The sequence below is a fragment of the Ambystoma mexicanum genome, chromosome 4q (assembly GCF_040938575.1).
Source record: "Ambystoma mexicanum isolate Mex_15411 chromosome 4q, UKY_AmexF1_1, whole genome shotgun sequence".
NCBI classification, from domain to species: Eukaryota; Metazoa; Chordata; class Amphibia; order Caudata; family Ambystomatidae; genus Ambystoma; species Ambystoma mexicanum.
Genome location: NC_090928.1, coordinates 228,440,819 through 228,463,491, shown reverse-complemented (window position 1 = coordinate 228,463,491; position 22,673 = coordinate 228,440,819). Strand labels below are relative to the sequence as shown.

General features: G+C 44.9%; 1 protein-coding gene across 1 annotated transcript in view; it reads right to left on the bottom strand.

Annotated features, from left to right (window-relative positions):
- The window catches only part of AMD1 (adenosylmethionine decarboxylase 1), a 344,136-nt gene that overhangs the window by 253,575 nt on the left and 67,888 nt on the right, over positions 1–22,673 (bottom strand). The window contains exon 3 of the mRNA XM_069607770.1: positions 21,969–22,095. Within this exon, the coding sequence (XP_069463871.1) occupies positions 21,969–22,095 (127 nt within the window). The remainder of the gene's footprint in view (positions 1–21,968; positions 22,096–22,673) is intronic.

Sequence of the window (22,673 nt, the reverse complement as noted above, 5' to 3'; positions counted from 1 at the left end):
AGATCAAGCAAGCTGTAGCTGCACAACTGAAGCAACAAAGAAATCAACAATCTCCTCCAAACCTATCAATCTGGGTTCAGACCCAGATGCAGCACGGAGACCGAAACCAAAAGGTGGTTGACGCCCTCAACATCCTTTACAACAGCCATCCATGCCTCCTGGTTCTACTCAACCTATCGGCTGCTTTTGACAGACCACCAGGCACTTATGGACACCCATCATGGCGGAACAACCGTGTCCTACGCTGGTTCAAGTCCTACCTCGTCAACTGCCAACAGTTTGTTCAGATGGACTGCTCTAGATCGCCAATGCTACCAGTCATCTGCGCAGTCCTGCAGGGTTCCATCCTCTCACCAGTGATCTCAAATGTATACATGGAGCCGCTGGGAACCCTCCTAGCCACAACATCCACATCTACCAATACGCAGACAGCTGTACCTCAAGATCAATTCCATCAAGGAGATCCACAGGCTCAAAACCTGCCTCTCGCTGATCCAGTTTTGGCTGTCAAGTGCATACTTTAAATTAAACCCCTCCAAGACCGAATTCCTACTCACCAACACCGGACACCCAGACAGACCTTGCTATCAGGCATGAACTTCATGGGCTTCACACTCAAGCTCAGGATCTGCGCCAAGTACCATCGGTTCCACATCGACAAACAGCTCCCTCAATTAAGAAAACAAACAGTGTGGTATCAGCTCGCCCTCCTGCGGAAAATCAAACCCTTCCCTCCCTCCAAAAATCTTTAGATCCACTCTTCAAGCACTGCTCCTACCCCACCTGCAAAGGGCAATGCAGTCCTCGAAGGACTCCAGTTGTCCTCCCTTGTGCCCTTGATAAATGTCTGACAGCCGCACGCCTCAAGGGTCTAAACCAGTGGTCTTCAAACTTTTTTGGCCAGGGCCCCCCTGAGCAAAATTTGGGCAGGTCGGGACCCCCCAGAAATGCCAAATGCACAGTATATATTGCGCGCCGTCACCTGCTCCCATCACAGTCGCTGGGCTCCCTCATCCCACTCCTACCTAGTCGCTGGTCTCTCCCCACCCCATCACACACCCTGGGCTCTCCCCACTCTGCTCCCACCACTATCCCATGGTTCCCGCCCATTGTGCTCCCACCATAATCCCTGGGTTCCCCCATCCCGTTCCCAACAGTCTGAGGGCAAGTGGCGGCTGGTGATTTTTTTTTTTTAAGTGGAGGGCATAACTATTTCTGCCAAAAATGCAATAGCGACCGAGCATAGTGAGGGAGCTCGAACCAATAAGGGGAGGTTAGGGGGGGTTTCCCCCTGTGAATTTTTTAAATAATGGGTTAAAATGTTGCATTGTAGAGCATACTTTGAACAAAAAATGGGTAAATAGCCAAACAGTTTGCAATTGGTGCTGGGAGTCCAGGGGGCAGGCATTGATATTGATATTTATATTTTATTTCTATCGCGCTCGTACACAAGTGTTTCAGAGCACAAGGCAAGGGAGGGGAACAGAGGAGAAGAAAACAGCCATCTTACTAGGCCCAGTAACATTGAGAACGCACAAGTGCGAGGGGGAGGGGAAAAGTGCATTGAAGGGGGGAGAAGTGGAAAGTGCGAAGCAGAGGAGAAACAGATAAATAAACATTGGCCTGCGTGTGGGTGCTGAAACGGCCTGCTCTGGCTGCTCTGTCCGTATGTGCAAGGAGGCGCAGGAGCTCCCCCTCAGACATACAGACATGCAGTGCCCCAGCCAGCATTTCCAATGAGCTATGCAATGCTGGCGAAGCAAAACGCCCCAGCACTTGCATGGCTCAGTGAGCATGTGCGGCTGGGGAACTAAACTGTCAAAGGGAAACTGTTTCCCTTTGACAGTTCAGCCAGCCCAGGAGCACTCCATTAGCTAGATAAAACAGTTGAGGGAGTGCCCACTGTTTCACTGGGCAGGCTCCTTAGCTCCTCCATAATGGGTGAGGGGCCACTGGGTGGGCGCCCCCTCGCCATTATGGATGAGCCGCCAGGCTCGGACAGGCCTATAGGGCAATGCCTGTATCAAAAATGTAAAATGCTAGTGTGGGCCAGTCAAAATGGGCCACCATTTTGGCCAATGTGGATCAGTTTGATGAGTTACTTAACTATGCAGTTAGTAATGTTGACCGTTGTTGCTGAATATATCACAATTTACTTACATTTTAACACAAAGCACCCCCTTGGGTACTATTGAAACAGTGGGCTTCATTAGAACTCTGGCGGTAGCTGTGCTGGTAAAACCGGCACGGCTGCCGCTGGAGTTGCATCCGCGTCCGGACCCCGCGAATGGGCAATTACCAGGTCATGCCGAGTAAGGCGGACATAATTGACCTTTCGTGGGTGCCGGTACCGGTAGATCCGCATTACCATTGAGCCCCATAGGGCTCAATGGGAATGGGGGGCTCGGATGCACCGGCAACGTTCGTAACGGTGCCGGTGCAGCCAACGAACTGTGCTCGCGGGTGCCGCACGGCCTACCAGGTCAGACCTGGTGGGCTGGCAGGCACACGCAAGCACAACTCTTACTATGGCGGTACGGTAGCAACGGTGCCAGTAGCTTACCAGCACCGTTGTTACCATACAGCCATAGTTGTAATGATGCCCAGTCTGTGACTAAAGGAATGAATATCCATTTACAACTGTGGGTCACTTTTTCATTGTTGCCCGAGACAGTTTCATGCTTCAGCCCGACCATGTGAGCCACCCCTATCATTTCTACGAATCTAAAAAAAAAAGTTTTTTTTTTTTTAAATTCATGCTGAGATCTCAGGGCCCCCCAGGGATGCACCCGCGGACCCCTAGGGGGTCGCGACCCACAGTTTGAATACCGCTGGTCTAAACAAAGGGCAAACAAATGACCATTACCCAAACCTTCACTGGCTCCCACTGCACACACGAATCGCCTTCAAGTCTTGCAGCATTATCTATAATGTAGCCATCCTCAAGTCACCCAGCATCTCCGGCGGACAGAGCACCACCAGAAGCCAGGACACGTGCAGACTTGAAATAAGCTGCTGCAAAAAGGAAAGGACCAGAAAACAAGCCTTCTCTGCTCGTGTTCCATAGTCTTGGGGCATAGGTAGCCCCAAAACACTGGAACCTCCTCCCCGTCAGCAACAGACTCGCCCCCCCACTAACAATTCAGAAAATAACTCAAACCCACCTCTTCAAGCAGTCGCTCCTCAAACCTAGGCCAACACATAGCCCCCTAGCACCACCTGACTCGCTAGCACTGCCTGCCCCTCTCCTCCCTGCCACCCAGTAGAGCTGTACTCCTCTGCATCCTAGCCCCTAATGTACATCTGTCCTGTAACCTCTGAAAAGCACTGTTATGCATCTGTACTGTTGAATACCTCTGTAAAGCGCTCCATTGCTTCTCAAACCTTGGTCCACGCTCAATAAATAATTCTAAGAAAATATAGTGGGGCTAGCAAATCTTTTTTAAAGACCCAGCAGTGGTGCCATCTCACCAGTCCTGGATTTGTATAATAAAACAGGCTTTACCCGCCTCAATGTATGGGGCAGAGACCTGGGGATGTGGTGACACTAGGGCATTAAAAACTGGAATGTTAAGGTTTTAAACATTACTCCGCCTTGAGTGCTCCATCAGCTCCAGCGCGCTTAGAAATGGGTGAAGGAACAAGTTACTTACCTGTAGCTGTTCTCCTGCATGGGTCTGGCATGTATTCACATGCTCATGAATATTCCCCGTCAGGCTGGGAATCCTCGGTAAAGAAAAAATCAGTATCAGTTTTGTTTCTGATCTGTCTTTCTTAGTAACCAATCACTGATCTCTGGGTCATAATGCCCCCAGCCAATGACTGCCCTCTCCCTAAGCCCCGCCTCTGGCAGCCATCCTCAAATTTGGTAGCACGTGAAGTGGCAGTATGACCAAGTGAAGAGCCGCAGAGGGGTAGGTGGGAGGGTTCGCATGTGAATCCATGCCAGACCCATGCTGGAGAACAACAGTTACAGGTAAGTAACTTGTTCCTTCTCCAGCATGGGGTCTGGCATGGATTCACATGCTCATGAATAAAAGAATACATAGCAGTATACACATGCACAACCACGGGAGGTGGCAATAGGCTCAACATTAAGCATCTCTTACCTCCTCACCAGGCTCACCTTAAGCGAACAGGTTGCGCAGCACTGCTTGGCCGACCCTGGACTCCTCCCTGGAGTCCCGATCGACGCAGTAGAATCTTGTGAAGGTGTGCGTCGACCTCCACGTAGCAGCCCTGCAGATGTCCAGCAGGGGCACACCAGACAGGAACGCCGTGGTAGCAGTGATCGCTCTGGTCGAATGGGCTCTCGGACGGCCGGGCAGCGGTCGGTTTGCCAACCGGTGACAATGCATGATGCAGCCGGAGAGCAATCTGGAAATGGAAGTCTTCGAGAGAGCCTTCCCTTGATTCACAGACCCGAAGTTCACAAACAGTTGTGACGTCTTCCGAAAACTCTTCGTGCGGTCCACGTAGAACTTCAGCGCTCTAGCTACATCCAGCGAGTGCAAAGTCCTCTCGGCCGGCGTCGAAGGTGACGGAAAGAAAACTGGTAACACCCAGGGCTCGTTGAGGTGGAAGTCCGACGGCACCTTGGGCATGAAGGAGGGGTGCGTCCTCAGCACCACCCTCGTGTCATGAAAAGTCAAGTATGGAGGCTGGCAAGATAGGGCCTGAATCTCTCCCACTCGTCGTGCAGAGGTGATGGCCACGAGGAACGCGGTCTTCCATGACAGGAACTTCAAAGGCGCCGAATGCATAGGCTCGAATGGGGCCCCCCATGAGCCTGGTCAGCACCACATTAAGCTCTCATGCCGGGGCAGGAGCCTTCACCGGTGGGAATGATTGGAATAGTCCCTTCATAAATTCCTTCACCAGGCAATGAGACCACAAGGACGCCTGTCCTGTCGTCCCAGTATATCGGGAGATGGCAGCCAGATGTATTTTTATGGAGGCGTGAGCCAGTCCAGCCTTGGCCAGTGACAACAGGTACGGCAGCACTTTAGGGGCCGTAATTCGCAGAGGGTTAATCTTCTGTGCACGGCACCAGACAGAGAACCTCTTCCATTTATGACCGTAACACGAGAGTTGACGACGCCCTGGCCTTTGCAAGAACCTCTCTGCAATCAGCCAGGATATCGTACCCTCCAAACTCTAGTGCTGCAGGAGCCAGGCCTGCAAGTTCAGCGACTGTGGGTCGTGGTGGAGAATGGCGCCTCCTTCGCTGGAGAGAAGATCCGCGTCCGCCGGCAGCCTGACTGGCGGGGATGTTGACAAGTCCAGAAGGTCCAGGAACCAGACCTGCCTCGGCCACACCGGTGCGACAAGGATCATCCTGCACCTGGACTTCTTGAGCTGGTTGATGAGGCGGAGCAGCAACGGCAATGGAGGGAACACGTATAGAAACAGGCCGTCCCAAGGGAACGAGAAAGCATCGCCCATGCTCCTCGGCTGTGGGAACCTGCTGGCGAACCTCTGGCACTTGGAGTTTGTCGCTGTCGCGAAGAGGTCGATCTGGGGTTTGCCCCATCGTTGGAAGAGTTGATCCACTTGATCCTGGCGCAGTTCCCACTCGTTGCACGAGCGCAGCTCCCTGCTGAGTGAGTTGGTGATGGTGTTTTTTATTCCTGCCAGGTGGAAGGGAACCAGAAACATCCCCTGGGCGACGGCCCAGTGCCACAGATCCTGGGCCTCCTTGGATAGGGCTGGGGATCTGGTGCCCCCCTGCTTCCGTATGTAGATCATCATAGTGGTGTTGTCTGTGAAGATCCTCACCACTTTGTCCTGGAGGGATGGGAGGAACGACTTGAGCGCCCAGAACACTGCTCGGAGCTCCAAGATGTTGATGTGAAGAGACCTCTCCTCCGGGAGCCAAAGGTCTCTTGCGTGGAGATCTCCGGTGTGGGCCCCCCCAACCCTCCAGTGAGGCGTCCGTAGTCACCGTCTCTTGAAACGCTGGGGTTTGAAAGTCCGTGCCTGTCGTGAGGCGAGCCCGGGTGCCCCACCATAGGATCGCCCGACGGAACTCCTCGTCGAGGGGGATCCTGTCCTCTAAGCAGCCCCTCGCCTGAAACCAGCGGGCGTCGAGGAACTCCTGTAGCGGACGCATCCAAGTCTGCAAAGGGGCACAAGGTAGATGCATGAGGACATCATCCCGAGAAGGGACTTGATGGACCTCACCCTGCCACGTCCGTGGCTAACAGGCGCCGGACCTTGTCCAGGATGGTCTTGCTCCTCTCCTCTGAAGGGGAGGCCAATTGCTTCACTGTATCGAGCTTCGCCCCCAAAAACAGTGCTACTTGCGATGGAACCAGGTGGGATTTGGGGTAGTTGATGGTGAACCCCAGCTCCGTGAGCAACCGGACGGTCCTCGCCGTATGATCGACAGCGAGTTTCCTTGACCTTGCCCGGATTAGCCAGTCGTCCAGGTAGGGGTAGACATGGATCCCCTGCAGGCGCAGCCGCGCAGCCACTGGTGCAAGGCACTTGGTGAAAACCCTGGGTGCCAACTTTAATCCGAACGGTAGGACTATGAATTAATAGTGGCGTCCCTGAACCACGAACCTGAGGAACTTCCTGTGCCTTTTTAGAATGGGGATGTGGAAGTAAGCATCCTCCAGGTCCAACGACGATGGGAAGTCGCCTTCCTCCAGCTGTCCCAGCACGTGCTGGAGGGTGACCATCCTGAATTTCTGCGCCTTGATGTATTTGTTTAACCGACGCAGGTCCAGGATGGGGCGCCAACCACCTGTCTTCTTTCTGACGAGGAAGTACCTCGAGTACAGTCCGGAGCCCCGGAGCCTCCTGGGGACGAGCTCGATGGCACCTTTTTTGAGCATCGCCTTTACTTCCAACAGCAGTAGGGGACGTGATTCTCCTTCCTGGCCACGGGAGAAATGCGAGGGCACTTCTTTTGGAATTCCAGCGAGTGCCCGTTGGCCAGGGTGTCCAGCACCCAACGGTCAGAGATGGACTCCCACACGCTGACGAACTTTGTCAGCCGGCCTCCCACCGGGTGCTTCGGTGGGGGCCCGACGACACGGCCGGGTCAGTCTTGTTTGGAGGAGGCCTTGCCGCCTTGGCATCCTTGATGACGGGATCCCCTTGCTTGCCGCAACCTCTGTAGGCCTCTTGGGAAGAGGAGCGGGCTGTCTGGCGGTAAGCAGAGGAGCCACCGCTGGATCCTTTGGAGGCACCCTGTCTACCCTTTGTCATCAGCAGGAAATCTAGCAGGGGAGCCATCTTGAACCAGAGCTTCCTGTCGTAGCAGGCCACGATCGCCAAGGCATTGGCCACCTTAATCGTCGTCGAGATGACTCGTCGTCCCATAGAGTCCAACTTCTTGCCCTCGCTGTCCGGCGGGGAAGTGGAAGTTGAAGCTGCCGTGCCCCCTGCTTTCTTCTTAGCCGCTGCCGAGACGACCGAGTCCGGGGGAGGCATCGGGGACTCAGTACTTCTCGTACTTGTCCCTCTTGGCAGGTGTCGTGGCAGGGTTCTTGACGCCAGCAAGCCCCTCGTCCCAGATGTCGTCGAGTAAAGGCACCGCGAGGACCGTCTTCCTCTTAGCCTCTCGTCGTTGGTACAGAAACCCCTCCTTTTTCTGTTTTTCAGGGCAGAGCTGGAAGAGCTCAGATGCCCTGGTTATCATGGCGTGGAAAGAGCCAACCTCGTCGGCTGGGGATGCCCGCGAGGGGGGGGGGTGGGGGGGGTGACGACGGGATGTCCGCTGTGTCATCGCCGCCATCATCGTCCGTCGCTGTATCCTCTCCCGGCGAGGGGGATGAGGGGTCCACCGGTCTCGCAGGCACAAAGGGCGGAGCGGGGTGGACTCTCCTCCGCTTGTTCGGAGGGCTTCCCGAAGGGCCTGGTTCTGGCTCCTCCGTCGGGGTGCTTGGTAATCTCGTCCTTATCTCGGTACATAAGGATTGGATTGCCAACAAAATGGCCGCCGAGCTATCCTGGGGCTCGGGGGCAATGGCTGCGACGGACGGGATGGCCGCTCCATTGGGCCCTGTTCGTCGTCGCTATCTTCGATCACGTCAGCAGGGACCGTCCCCCGGGATCAAACCTTCTCGGACCTCTCGTTGAGGCCTATGGACCTTTCGTTGAGGCCCTTCTCGGTCTCCACCAGTTCCTCCTCAGAGGCTGATTCCAAGTCTGTAATGGCCACTGACCCCCCCCCCCCCCCTCTTTCAGCCGGGGGCTTCACGGGGGTCTTAGCGATGGGCTGGAAAGAGGATTCCCTCCGCGGCGGCAGGGATACTCTGGGCCCAGAGGCCGTTTCCATTGGCATAGTCTCAGCCGGCTCCGCCAGGGTCGCAGCGACCACTTCGGTAGAGGTCTTAGCCGGGTGGATCAAAGCCCTCACCACCTTAGGTGCGTCCTGGGCCTTCGCCTTGGGGGGGTGGGTCAGCGCCTCGCTCTCCCTTCGAGATCGACCGGGTCCGCTCCAGCGGCCTACTCTGGTTCTGGGACTGCCTCTTCCCCGAACCAGGACGCTGGCTCGTGGTCGAACGTGCCGGGGAAGTAGCGCCCTGCTTGGCAACCGAAGAGCCCGACCTTTCGGCGCTCTCGGACTGGCGGTGCTTGGTCTTCTGTTGGGCCCCCGTCGCCGGGGCGCCCTCAAAGGACTTAGAAGCCCGCTCAGACTTCTTCGCCTTCTCACTTGCTGTGCCCTTCTCCAGCCAGGTGGTGAGGCGGGAACGACGATCTTGTTTGGTCCGTTCCGAAAGGTTCTTGCAGAATGCACAGTCCTTCTCCACGTGCGTCTTGTCCCCATGGTGGCAGTAGCGGCATCGCAAATGCTCGTCCTCCTTGAAAACGTTATATAATCGGCATCCAGGGCAGTTCCTGAACAGCTTGGATCCGGGCGTCGAGCTCCCCTTGTCCTTGCATTTTCCCAAGCTGAGCCTGAATTGCAGTAATCACCAAAGGTCAACAGGTAGCTTCAAGATTCTAGTTTAGTAGAGTGACCTGGTAAGTTCAGAAGTCAAAGCTAATATAAGGACAAGCCATGAGATTGAACTAGTACTACCACTGACATTGTCCACTTATTGGTGTAGAGGATACTTGTATCTTGTCTAGCTGTTTTTAAATGTCTTGATGCACCACAATCCGCACTGGTTGCAAATCAGGTCCTTTTAAAATAAACCACATAACCTCAATTGAGAGGCTGTAGGATGACCATCTTGCAACAGCATATGCTTGATCTCTGAACCTTTGTGTGGTAATAACTCCAAAAAGAATTCTGAAAACCAACAGCGGAGCAATTGTGCTGCAATTTGTGAAAGCTGGCTAAATTCAGCAAGTAACGGGAAGGAAAGCCTCCCCAGAGTTGGAAGTATCCACACCACAATGAATAAAGCATGCACCCCTGCTGAGTGCCGCAAATCTTGAAAGAACTTTATAGTATGGATGGATGTGAAGGTTGCCTACTCGATGTACTGCCGGAGTAAAAACTACTAACGGGTTCGCACTACAGCTTTGGAGCCAACTTGCATAGACCCATATGCTGTGGAAGAGTATGACCAATGCCGTTAATAGAGTGCAAAACTGCCTTTAGAGCCAAGAAACTGACAGCATTGATGTCCAACTTCCAAACCAAGAGAGTCCTGCTACCTTATAGTCAACACCCAAAAGTGGATGGGAGAGCGTAAAAAACGGGAATTTGATAAAAGCATCTACTCACCCAAGACAGAAATGAATGCCCCTGTTGCCAAGCCTGGTTTATGAATCAGTATTGCTAAGGCATATTTTTTCTACTTTAAGCCTTTGCGAAATGCAGTTGCATTATCTACAGAAGGCTTGATGGTTTGCCAATTACTACGAAGAGCGGGAGCACTTTGACTGATCGTAATGCAGACCAACTTAAAAATGCAGACCAACTTAAAAATGCAGACCAACTTAAAAATGGAGACCAACTTAAAAATGGAGACCAACTTTTGGAAGGAAACATTTCACTTACTGAACAGCCCGTTTCGATACCCTTCGACAACTACATAGAAATTCTATATTAATTGAAAAAGTACATCAGTGGACAATATATTTTCATAAATATATTTTTTGTGCAACCACTGAAGGATCTCCTCCAAGCAAACCTCAAACAAATTACAGGTTTCAGAGGCCCTTAAATAGTGTCCGGTGTAACAGCTTAGCGTGGGTGAGACAAGCGAAAGGCAACTTTCAACTTATTGTTGGGACTGAGAGAAGGAAAACAGTTCCATCTGAACCATGCAGATCCATAAATAGCACAGTAAAAGTTCCTCAGCACCAATAGGGACCCAGTGATGTCTGATAACTAAATGTACTACAAATGACAAGGATCCTGGAAAAAAAAGGCCAGGTTAGAGCTGCAGCACTTATCTGAAAGCCTACTCCTCAAAACTACTGCCATGTCAGTGGTTACATTACCAAGGATCCGTGCCAGCTTATACACAAGCTCTGGTTAATTTGATTGAACGCCGATAAATACTTTTCACTGTATTTTATGTTGCAGACACACCCATGTTGGTAAATAAGTGGTTACAGATTATACCCTCAGAGAATTTATAATACTAATTTCGTAGTTTCTTCTGAAATGCCATTTAACTGAATCAGCAAAATTAAAACAGCAATACAAAGCTAGTTGTGCAAACTAGGTAGTCTAGAACATTTAAAAAAAATAATTTTCAAGGCAATGTATAAACTTTGTATGCTTTAAGTCTGAATATCTGACAATCCACAAAGTGAGTTGTGAATCCTGTAATGCCTGGTTTATATTCTTAAATATAGGCATAAAATGTGCCTTGTATTTTTAAATGTATAAAAACATCACTGAATGAGATCAATTAAACTTTTAAATTAGTTTGGGACAAAACAAATTACAATTCCTCAAGTATACGTTAATCACCTTAGAAAACTAAATTTACCATACACCACAAACATCACAATTGATGACAAAAGCCACAAATATAAATATTTTGAGAAGGAATGCGTTAATACAACACTAATGATAAACTGATTATGTGGTGGCGTAGTCTTTCAGCCGGGATTAATTATGCCACATTAAAATACAATCAATTTACACCTTAGTTTTAATTTAACCCCTTAAATGCTTAGATCTATGGAATTCTATGCAAATAGGACAAGCACATTCTTAGCACTTAAGGGTAACTACAACCTACAGAGATCAAAAAAATGTTTGGCAACAGCAACATATATCAGATTGAAAAATATTTTACATCACAGCCTACATTTGTAAATGTAGGACATGGTGGAGAGGCTAACAAAGTGTTGGAGAGCCAACACATTTTTTCACTAAATTTCAATGTGTCATGTGACTAAAAGATACATTATCCAGTAGTAATGCCTTTATTTGACCAAAGTAGAAGTCTTGAAGTGTACTTTGTTTATTACAATAGCAAACCAGTACATCAATCTTATACTAAATGCTCAACCAGGACACTAAATTATATGAAGGTTTTACCCTGTGCGATTCCGTGGAAGTCATTTCTCTGTTCAACACCAAGCAGTACAAAATGTAGTCTCTTGAAGCCCTTATGGAGTCGCCAGTATCCATCCAGCAAATTTATGAATCAGAAATCAAAGTAACCTTTTCCTCAGTCAACTAGGGTCTTTTTTATTTTAAAGGAAACCCCTTAGTCTCCTGTAAAACTGCAGTTGTGTGCCTATAGTAAAACAGAAAAACATTGACCTGCACCCCTCCAAAGACCAGCCCTAGGTAATTACACGCCATTTTAAGGCAATTCAAAGACATCAACTAGCCACATAGTAACTGTTTATACCATCCTTGTAGAAAACGGCTTTACCTGTGCATGTGATAAATTACATTGCAAGCCATGCATAACCTCTATGGTTTAAAAAAGACTGATACATTTAAATACTCATCAGTACCAGCACAAATAAATGCACAAGAAATTATAATAGATATGTGAAACTGAAGGTTTATCCTGATATCAATAATGAAGCTAAATTATCCCTATGCTAATTCCAGCTGTTCAAGGAGATCTTTCCCCACATGATTTGAAATTATATATCCAAAATTGTTCCCTTTGAGACAGCAAGCCACTTCCCACAGATCTCTTGCCACTTTCCTATTACAATCAACTTACTATCTTAATTATGGGATTCTCATAAGTGTGCAACAGAACAGTACATATTTGTACCCTGTATTCAGTTATTTGAAAGTTAACCTGTTTAGCGTTTCCAATGTACACCCAATAAGGGACTGGACATGTACAGTTCTTTAGTCCATTTCTTTTGTTTCTGCTTAAATGATGCAGCTTTGTGAATTTTCAAGCCATCTAAGGACCATGACTAATATTTAGATTCCAAACTCCATAACATGGCCAAGTCTTTGTGTTTAATCTATTGCCTGAACCTAATTTTTGATAAAGCAATCAATGGTGTGTAATGAGGTTTACACCTGTTAATGCTCTAAGCAGACTTAGCACTTGACTTTTACACATGTGCAGTACTTTTTCCCTAGACAGCATAAGTAATTACAAGCTCTGTAGAGGATGCCTTTTAATCGAGGCAATAAAATGACATGCAACTTGCTAGCTCTGTTGCTGAAACCACAGATCGGGGAATGCCTGTTTGGAGTAAGACAAAATACCTTCACGATTTTGTATAAGAATTTTCCTTATAATCTTGAGTATTAAAGAAAAACCCTTTCTGGGTTATACATCCAATTTGTGGGTTATACTCTGCTGCTCCAAACCATCACTGTTACCATCATGATCAATGGAGGAACCATTCAAAGTTGACATTTTCATAATCATTAAATGCGCAACACATGTTGAGCATTAGGAAAAAGTCAAACTTGTTTGGCGTTGTAGTAATGGACACATTACATGTTAGAGGTTTTAAACTTTGGTTAAACAGCATTTTCTTCTAAAAAGCACTCTAAAAGACAACCAATTTATAGTCAAAGAATGAATCTGCTCCACCAGCTCAGTGGTTCCCTCTATACCATTTCTTTAAGTAATTTACACAAATTAAGGTTATCAACTCAGATAGTAATATATTTTCAATCAGCTTTTTGAGACTTGTATTTGAACCTTGTACATGGTTAAAAGTTATTTACAGTATTGGCCATTTCCTTTAGTAATTTTAATGTGTGTTTTATTACAGTAAATATGTCCCCCTTGCAAGTATAAACCACCAAATGATTTGCTCTTTTGAACTCGTTTTACTAGTTGGCATCTTGTAGTTACACCTATATGAAGGTTGTATTTACAGTGAAAGGAATAATAAATCAGGAGTTATTTGGTGAAATGTATGATTATCGAAATGTATTAAACTTTAATGTGTAGCTATTCTAATAAATTGCTGTAATTTCTCCGATAATTGTGCTGTAAATTAAGTTTCTATTTTAAAAGTGAGCAGAATGTATAACTGAAATACGTAGTATTGTATATACATATGGTGCACTCACATTCATTTCTTTAAATGTTAAATTATCTCCTTCAGTATATTTTTTAGTTGCCTTTTTTGAATTTGCGTAACTGGAGACACGGATCTAAATTAGTTGAATTCCACTAAAAGAGGTTCCAAATGTAGCATGTTTTGGAAAAGTCCTAAATATATTTGGTTGAATAATTTCTGCTTTCTGTTATAAAGCTTTGATACTTCAACAATGACAACCAGTAGTAATACAATAACAGTCTTGTCCAAAAAATTGGCAACTTGTACCCCCGTCCATGGTAGCCAGAGCATGGTCTGAAGGGACAAAAGGGGGAGGGAGAATCGGGAAGATTTAAGACAGAATAGGCAAAATATGAAGGTAGTGAGGTAGAAGTGAAAGTGTGTAAGTAGGGGGGTGTGTGTGTATTGGTAGGTAGTGGCGTCAGAATGTTTCCTGATCTAGAAAGAAAATATCTTGTGATAAGCATTTTCAAGTGACAGGTTTCTAGTACCATAGGCAGCATGGTTGTGTGATGGTCTCCGAGATTTGTTCAGGAAGCCATTGAAATGTGGTCGATAGAATTGGCAGGCAGCGTATATTAAGAACTGCAAACCCCAGAGATTTTGAGTAACAGCACACTCCTAAAGCCCAGATTTCCATCACTTTCTTTAAATTGGGCACAGGACACATCTCAGCATGGACTCAGGTTTACCATTTCAGCTCTGCATATAAAGTTGTCATTCAGGAGAGATGCAGGGGTACATCAATTTTGCAACATGGAATCACCGGGGCATAGGCTCCTTTTCAAGTGAAAAATGGTAAACCATACAGGCTGGCACAAGTGATATTTTTTTAGGTGCAATTATCTTATATAAAAGCAACATTTGATAAACTTCAAAAACCTAGGTTTGTAATCTGCAGTGCATTTGAACTGTGTCCTGAACGTTCGTTTTTGGAGCTTATCTGATTCTGGCACTGCGAGTTTCTTGGTAACTCTTGCCAGCTTGCCTACACTACGTGGAGGAGGTGGGGCCCAGCATCAATCACGTGATTTGTCACGTGATATCACCTCGACTGAAAAGTCTGCCCCAGCCACCCTTGCGGCGTTAAGCCCGGCCGCGGAGTAAAGGGCGATGCACCTTGTCTTTCCACAAGAACTGTTTTGCCGCTGTTTGGCCCTGGGAGGCGCCGATATCGGGAACTGACAATCGGATGACTTGTAATAGGTCCTACACTTTGGACACCAGGTAACCACTGTCTCTCCTTGCATTACGTGCTCTTACTCCCAGTGCGCCTACCCGAATGATACTGACTTGATCACTTTCTAGATGAATGCTCAATAATATTGGGAAAATTGACACCTGATTATTACTTTGTTATAAACATGCTGTGACTGCGGGCTTTAGCCTTTGAGCAGCATTTTCTTTAGTCAACCGACCTTGCTCAATCTGGGTACAACAATAACACATCACCCATTGCCGAAGACTGCGGGATCCAAGTTGCCTTGATTCGGCTGATCAAGTGAATTAAGTAATCTGTTTTATTAACAGACACTAACCTAATCTAAAAGTAGAGCAAGGTGACCTATTAATACTACTAGCTACGCACGCGTGCATATATAAGAGATGAAACTTCGCAGCAATCAACCTGAGGATGATCTTCGTGCTCCTGAATGGGATGAGCCAACACCATCGACTGTCTCCCCCAATAATGGATCAATAGATACCCAAGCAATTCCTGCGAGTCAGCCTCTCTACTAGGCAGCGCCCCAACACATCACAGCACAGATCCACTCTGAGTCAACGATTTCTACCCCAATTAAAATATACACAATACATGAAGCTCATGTCCCTCTAATTGAAAACTGGAAAAAGGAACTTGACTTTACTGTTACAACAAAAATACAGAGAAAAATTGAAGATCATTTTGGGGAAAAAACAACTCACAAGGAAGCGATTCCACTGATAACTCATGGTGAATCTGATCATTCAGAGCTCTTCTGCGTTAACGTCATTGGTCTCCAACACAAGTACGCATCCCTTGGAGAAGCTAAATTTATCTAATTTAGATGGGGTCTCAGATTCTTTAGTCTCTGATCAAGACAATAACTTGGTAACCCCTCACACTCCATCTGAAGCCCAAAACCTGCAAGCTGAACCTCGTCAGAATCCATCCGAACCCTCTACACATACACTAAGTGCACTTAATTATGTATTAAACTCTTTAGTATCTGTATTCGAATTATTGAAAAGCGAAGATCACAGACTGGTTCCCTTTTGGAATTAAAAGAAGTCGCCTCGCTAGATGGAGCTATAGTTGGATGTTGCAATCTTATTAACACCAATATTTTGCAACAAATACAGGAACTTAAAGTAGAATCAACAAAACAAGGTATGATCACTCTGCAATACAGAGATCCATGGCCCTCAAAAATAGTCTAGAGGACACCAACAGACTCACTTCAGGAGCTCCTGTATCATTTGCAAAATTCTGCCATCAAAGATTTGCCTCTGCTCATCCAAGTTAATGATAATGACAGAAACCCGCCTTTAGACGACACACTGTTGTCTGAATCAATTCTTGTTGAATTTCGAAGGTTGGCCAATGTAAGTATTGAGTGTGAAAGCGAAATCACCTTAAATGTACATCCATCAGTTGGCCCGGCAATTACCAGTGAAGATCATAGTATAGAAAAAAACCCTCGTCCACAACATATTTCGTTATCAGGTGGCAGGAAGGAAAGGAAAAGAGAAGCAAGAAGACGAAAAAGACTACGAGAAAAACTCACAACTCTAAAACGTGGAAAAAAATCCATCTCTCAAAAAATTTCAACACTGAAATTGATAAACAATTCTATGAGGCAGCCCCCAGTAAAGACATGGAGAGGAAAAAGGAAACAGTTTTGATGACATCAACAAGTTCGCAAACCACTAAAGAGAACTTCGAACAAACCGTCGGACTCACATCACCATCTCCGCAGAAGAAACTAAAAATAGCCCCGATTTTTCTCAAAAAAGGCTCTTTAACAAAGATCTCGGCAGTTACAGTTAACGGCGGGGCTGATGAAATCGAGCCCCTCGAAAAATTGCCCCCATATTTTTAAAAGCTATGCTCAAAACCAGAAAGCAACGTGCGATCGTGGGGTGCGAATAAATCTTGGCACTGGTAAATTCAAAACTTTGAATCCGGTTGGATCAAAGGAAGGAAACCTTGAGAACGCAGGACAAAGATCAGATGCAAACTCAATACCACATGTTCTTGAGAAAGAAGCTGTCGTCCTCAACTCTTGCACCAATCTTCCGCTAGAAAAAGTTGCAGTTTCATTGACAGACAAGAAAAAAAATCAAAAAATAAAGCTCTACCCAAAAACGTCTGCACCTCCACAACTAAACGATTCATTAAATCCTTAGTAACTCCACAGAAAAGCATTTTACTGGCATCAAAAGCAATTTCCAGAAAGTATCATCTGCAGACCTTAGCTCGTCAAGACAGTACAAATAGTGAACATGAGATGACTAACATCTCCGCTGGACACCATGTGAAATTCGCTCAAGATAACTTGGTTACTCCTGCAAATAGCGCAGAGCACATTTCACCCATTACAAAACAAGGATCTAAAAATCAAACTAGTCAAGATACCTACTTACATGGATCTTCACAGCAGATCCTGGAGGAACACAAAGGAAATTCGGCATGCGGTTGATGCATATATGTCCCCACAACCAGCGCAAAATTATCTTACACATTTTGACTCAACTAGAACCTCTTCTCTATATGGACAAGAGTCATCTGTCCCAGATAGAATTGGAAATCTTCGTCAAGCCCTTGAGGCTGAAATTGGGACCTCTCATGTTCAACTGTTGGCCCAAAAGCCCCTAGGACCTATTTGTACCAAGGCAATTAATCAGACTCGTTTAGCTGAACCACCGACTATGGCAAGAACAACGTCCGAAACAAACAGTGCACTTCAGGCGAAAAGTTTGATAACCGCGCTGGGGCCAGAACTTCAACGGCTGATTGAAACTATAATAAATTCTTTTGATAAAAAAGCATCCACAAACCTAGTTCCTGTTAAAAGTGGTCCCGATCCTTCACAACACAAAAAAACACTTAATGATTTGAAACGTCCAGCATTACACTCACTGATTATTGCATGTCGCCAACCCCCAAAAGTACAATATGATTTAAATCGCAGATCGATTCTCACCATCTTTGCAGAAATCCCTGAGTTAGAAGATATTCAATCTGCTGACATTCAATTAGTGGAGTTTGAGGATGCGCATATACTCACTTCGGTAAAACTGTGGATCAACTCTAGAGTTGTTGTGAATACTATATGGTCAGCTAAAAACCAACTATATGATCTAGGTTTTGTTATCGAAGTATCCCACCTTCCTTCCAAAACTCCATCAGCAAATTCATCACACTCAGTAATCACTCATGAGAGGAACATTGAAACAAGTGCCAACCAGGGGTCCACAGATGACTCCACAAAGATCTGCAACTGTCATATAACTCACAATGTGCATTAACTAGAACAACCTAATCAGCGAACTCATGTCTCTCTAACCAGTTCGAATACGAGAGGGTTTCGCCATTTGTTAAATACTGTTGAGTCAAGCCTCGACAACATTGATATAGCCGTATTTCAAGAGACATGGCTCACTAGTGCCCCGGTTTGGGACAATTATAATATAAATTTAGCCCAAAAATTAAAGCAAGGGCGACCAACGTCAGGCCTCCTCATAGCTGTTAAACAAATTCCTCTTTGAATCTGAAGACTGGTCATCCCCAAATCCCTTTCAGCAGATAAAACTAAAGGTTGGCAACTCCGTATATGCCTCGATAACCCTACTGGTATTTCCGACCACATATTTATGAGAGACATGAACTCTCTAATGCACCTGGTGGGTCTTGATAACTCCATTAGATATGTCATCATAACAGGAGATCTAAATTTGCATTACTTTGATCAAAGCAAATCTTGTAATATATTGTTACTTTGGAACCATTTTATTGAAATGCATAATCTCCAAATGTTAAATGGTTCATTTGCAGATGATATACCTCCACAGCCAACGTGGCACAGAGGTAACACCTCGACAATAATTGATTACATTTATGTAAATCAATCTCTCATTTCAGAAGCCTTTAAATTTCAGATTAATCCGTCGACTTTGAGCGATCATAATAGTCTCTCAATGCAGTGGAATATACCTGAATCAATAAGTATCCAGGCAGTTACTAACCCCCTAGATTTTGTAATCGTTAATTCTGGTGGTAATCGATTATATTGGAATGAAACCTCTTTAAAAATATTTAATCACTTCATGCAAGGCTAGCTGGTAAAGTAATCGCACAACCCCAGCTGCACATTCCATATCATAAATTAATGCAACTTTTTCAATATAAAACAACATCATGTCATTCAAGACCCAGACTTTACATACATTTGACAGGGAAGTGGAATCTACAAAAAGAACATTTCGCTCAAAAAGGCGACAAGCCTCGAAGCTTCCACCCATTATAAGACATACTGTCATCTCTCAATTAAGGACAAATTATAAGAATTGGTTAAGATCACACAAAGCAATTTTATTTCAGAATGATAGTTCTAAAATGTTAAGCATGCTAGCAGGAAAGAACACGTCACAAATTTGGTCAGTAATCAATCAAGTGACTACAGGTCATCAAATATTCCAACAGTCTAATAATGTGTCAGAACAGGCATGGGTCACACATTTTTCAAGTTTATATAAGCCATGTTCGAATATAAGCAAAGATTGCCAGATCTAACAGAAACATTTTCTTTAACTTTTGATAAAAAATGACATTTTATTTTTCATAAATAAAGCAAGTGCATCTCGAGCTCCGGGTCCTGATGGGCTCTCGAATTTTATGCTAAAACGACCCAGAAATTTGGTCTGAGATATTATACAACATCTTTTCAAATATCATTCAGACACAATTAATTCCTGACTCATGGAAACGTTCAATCATTCTCCCAATATACAAAAAAGGTAATAGGTCGGATCCAGCCAGTTATAGACCCATCGCCTTGTTGGATGCACCAGGGAAGATCTTCAATCGTATTGTACTCAGAGAACTGAACTGGGCTTCGAACTTGAGAACGAGGGACCCTTTCCAAGCGGGCTTTGTGTCGGGGTTAGGGACAGCACCAAATATCATGACATTGAACATGTTAAAATCACAGTATGCAGCCCGGAATCAATTATATTTAGCATTTATTGATTTTAGGGTTGCTTTTGATTCTATTGATCGTAAGCTACTCTATCAAAAACGTATTCGTTTTGCATGTCCCCCTTCTCTCATATCTATTATAAAACAACTCCATACTAACACCTCGATCCAAGTTCGTCTTACTATGGAAGGCTTGCTCTCCAGACTAATTCTAACTGGGCGAGGTCTTAAGCAAGGCTGCATTTTGGCATCCTTTTTAACTTGTTTATTCTTGATCTTGGAGAATCGTTTGCAGATATTAGTGATGCACCAAAACTGGGACAACAACGCATAGCTTGGATGCTGTATGCGGACGACTTAGTCCTTTTGTCAGACTCCTAAAGGGCTACAGAATTTATTAGACAAGTTGTACGCATACTCAATAGCAAACAATCTCATAATTAACTTAGAGAAAACACAAGTAGTAGTCTGTCAAAAAGCCAAAAAGGTTTCCAGAGGAAAAAATATAAGTGGCACCTTAACAATGTCACATTAATGACTGTTGAAAGCTATAAATATTTAGGCTTAACCATCTTTAACACTAAATGAAAAAGCGTATATTGTAACATTGAATTTGAAGTTAGAAACTCTGAAATCACAGGCTAATATACTTGTGTATAAATATGGGAAGTTTTCATATAGTCACATTATGACTTTCTATCAAGCAAAAGTAGTTCCACTCTTACTATATGGAGTTGATACCAAACTGCCCATCAGGAGAAATACGTGGGATCTATGTGAAGCACGATTTTGGAGATCCGTTTTGAAACTCCCGAATTGTGCTCCACTCCCCATGATTCGCTTTGAGATGGGTTTAGTGTCGCTATTCACTCAGTTATTGTGGAAAATGTGTGCACTATTTAGAAAATGTTTACTGGCATTAGCAAACAATAACGTCTTAAGCACAGTTGTGTTTCATCTTGCAGGCTCGCAAGACTTTTTTCCATCTAAATGGCGAACCTGTGTAATGAACGCTCTGGCAGATGTAACTATATCCCTTGAGACACTTCTCACAAACCCTGATCGAGCCAAGTTAAAGCTATTCCAGTATGACTGGATATGTAATACTGCCAAATGTTCCACCTATAAAGATTTTAACGAACAGTGGTTTGGGCAAAAAAGGCTACGCACAATGGCAAATTACCTGGTTAAATTTCCCACGCCAGATATTGGACACCAATATCTACGTTTCAGGTTTAATTTATTGCCGACAAGGGAAATAATGGCAAGGAGAGGGATGTTCCGAAACAATTAAATTACTGTCGATTCTGTGAAAACAGACCTCTCTGAAACTTTGCAGCACTTGCTAGTGAGCTGCCCAGCTTTAATTACACTAAGAAACTCCCTTTTCACTGATTTATTATGTGCTTATGTCCCTATGAATGAAAATGATATTTGCATCAGACTATTTAGAAGCTCAAAACTGGTTATTAGAATTGCAATACAATATTTATATGCCATTTTACCCAACGACCACAATGAAATCGACTGATCATTTCCTATATTATAATATATCAAGTTTGTTGTATAGATTGTGATTCTTGGTTAATTGAGCTATTGTATACTTTGATTGTTTTAAATAATGAATGAATTGATAAAAATGTACTTTGTAAGTTTGTATTTTCATATATTTGAAAGGTTGATTTTATCAGCCAAATTAAAAAAAAAAAAAAAAAAAGATTCTATGAGGATATGCAATATTTGTGCGCTGGAGTGTCTTGTCCATAAGGTGACAAACTACTGACTAGATTGTGCAGGAGGCTTTATGATAGGAAGCTTTGCAAAGGTAAATTTACGAATACAGCATAGTTATAGAGCCACAGCTGTACAGCACCAGGCTCCTCAAGTTATCAGACACTGCTATAATGGAAAAACATCCTGTAAATGTTTCTTTTGCAGATGAGAATCACTAAGTGACGGCATAATTTTGGATGGGCCACAAGAGTCCAGAGGCTAAATTAAAAAAAAATGCATGCTGAGAAAGGTGGCGACTATAGTGGGTCTCTACTTGACAATTGAGCATTTGTCTAGTACGGACAGGATTTCATGCTTGATTAAATCATGCCAAAAATCTTATGCAGTTTCAAGTTGAACTGCATTTGGAAAGAGGGATGAAATCAAGGTCAATACTGTCAATTTGGTGACAAGTGAACAACTGACGAGATGCCTGGGATGGCCAGTATCTTGGAAAATGGGTGTTTCGTATTTTAACAGAAGGTACTTCAGTAGTTGCAGTGGCCTATAGAAAAATGGAGGTAACATTAAAAAAAAATCACAATACTTTATTTTTAAGCTTAAGCCGATAAACACAACTTACCTGAATGCCATCAAAACCACAGTACTCCCTGGCGAGCTCTAACAAGGGGACCAGTGCTTGCAGTAAGAGGGTGGTACCACATGTCTTCAAAATGAAACGTCTCTTGGAGACAAACATGCTACTCTCACTGTAAATGAAAGATTGCAAACATGAATACATAGCACTTTGTGCAACAGCATTAAGTGAAATTCATAAACATTTCTAATATTTTATGATGGGATTTTCTCATTTAGGAGCATATAATTGCATTACTTTCAACTCTAGTTAATGGAATTAAGGAACATTTATTATTCTGCACACTGATGCCCTACCAGTGTTCCCTTATACTTTCACGTGGTACTAGGACTATTCAGTTGACTAGAAGGGTTTCTGCCAAACTGTTCATTGAACCCCCTCACACTTCTGGTTATCGTACCCAGTGCTGAGAAACAAAAGCCCCCAATGGCCATAAAGCATTCAAACATTTCATGTTCCACCAGGGTTACGGCTGGCTGGTATATTCGTTTGCATGTTATATGATTAACTGCTGATTGGAACTTGTTGCAAACAAAGGTGGTCATTCTGAAAATATTACCAGGCAGAAGTGTTGACAGTTTAATGATCCATTGACTTACCACGGGCTAGACAAGAAACAGTAGTGATGTGCAACAAATCATTGAGGTAGAAGTGAACGCACAAAATGGATCTAATGCAACTATGAATTTT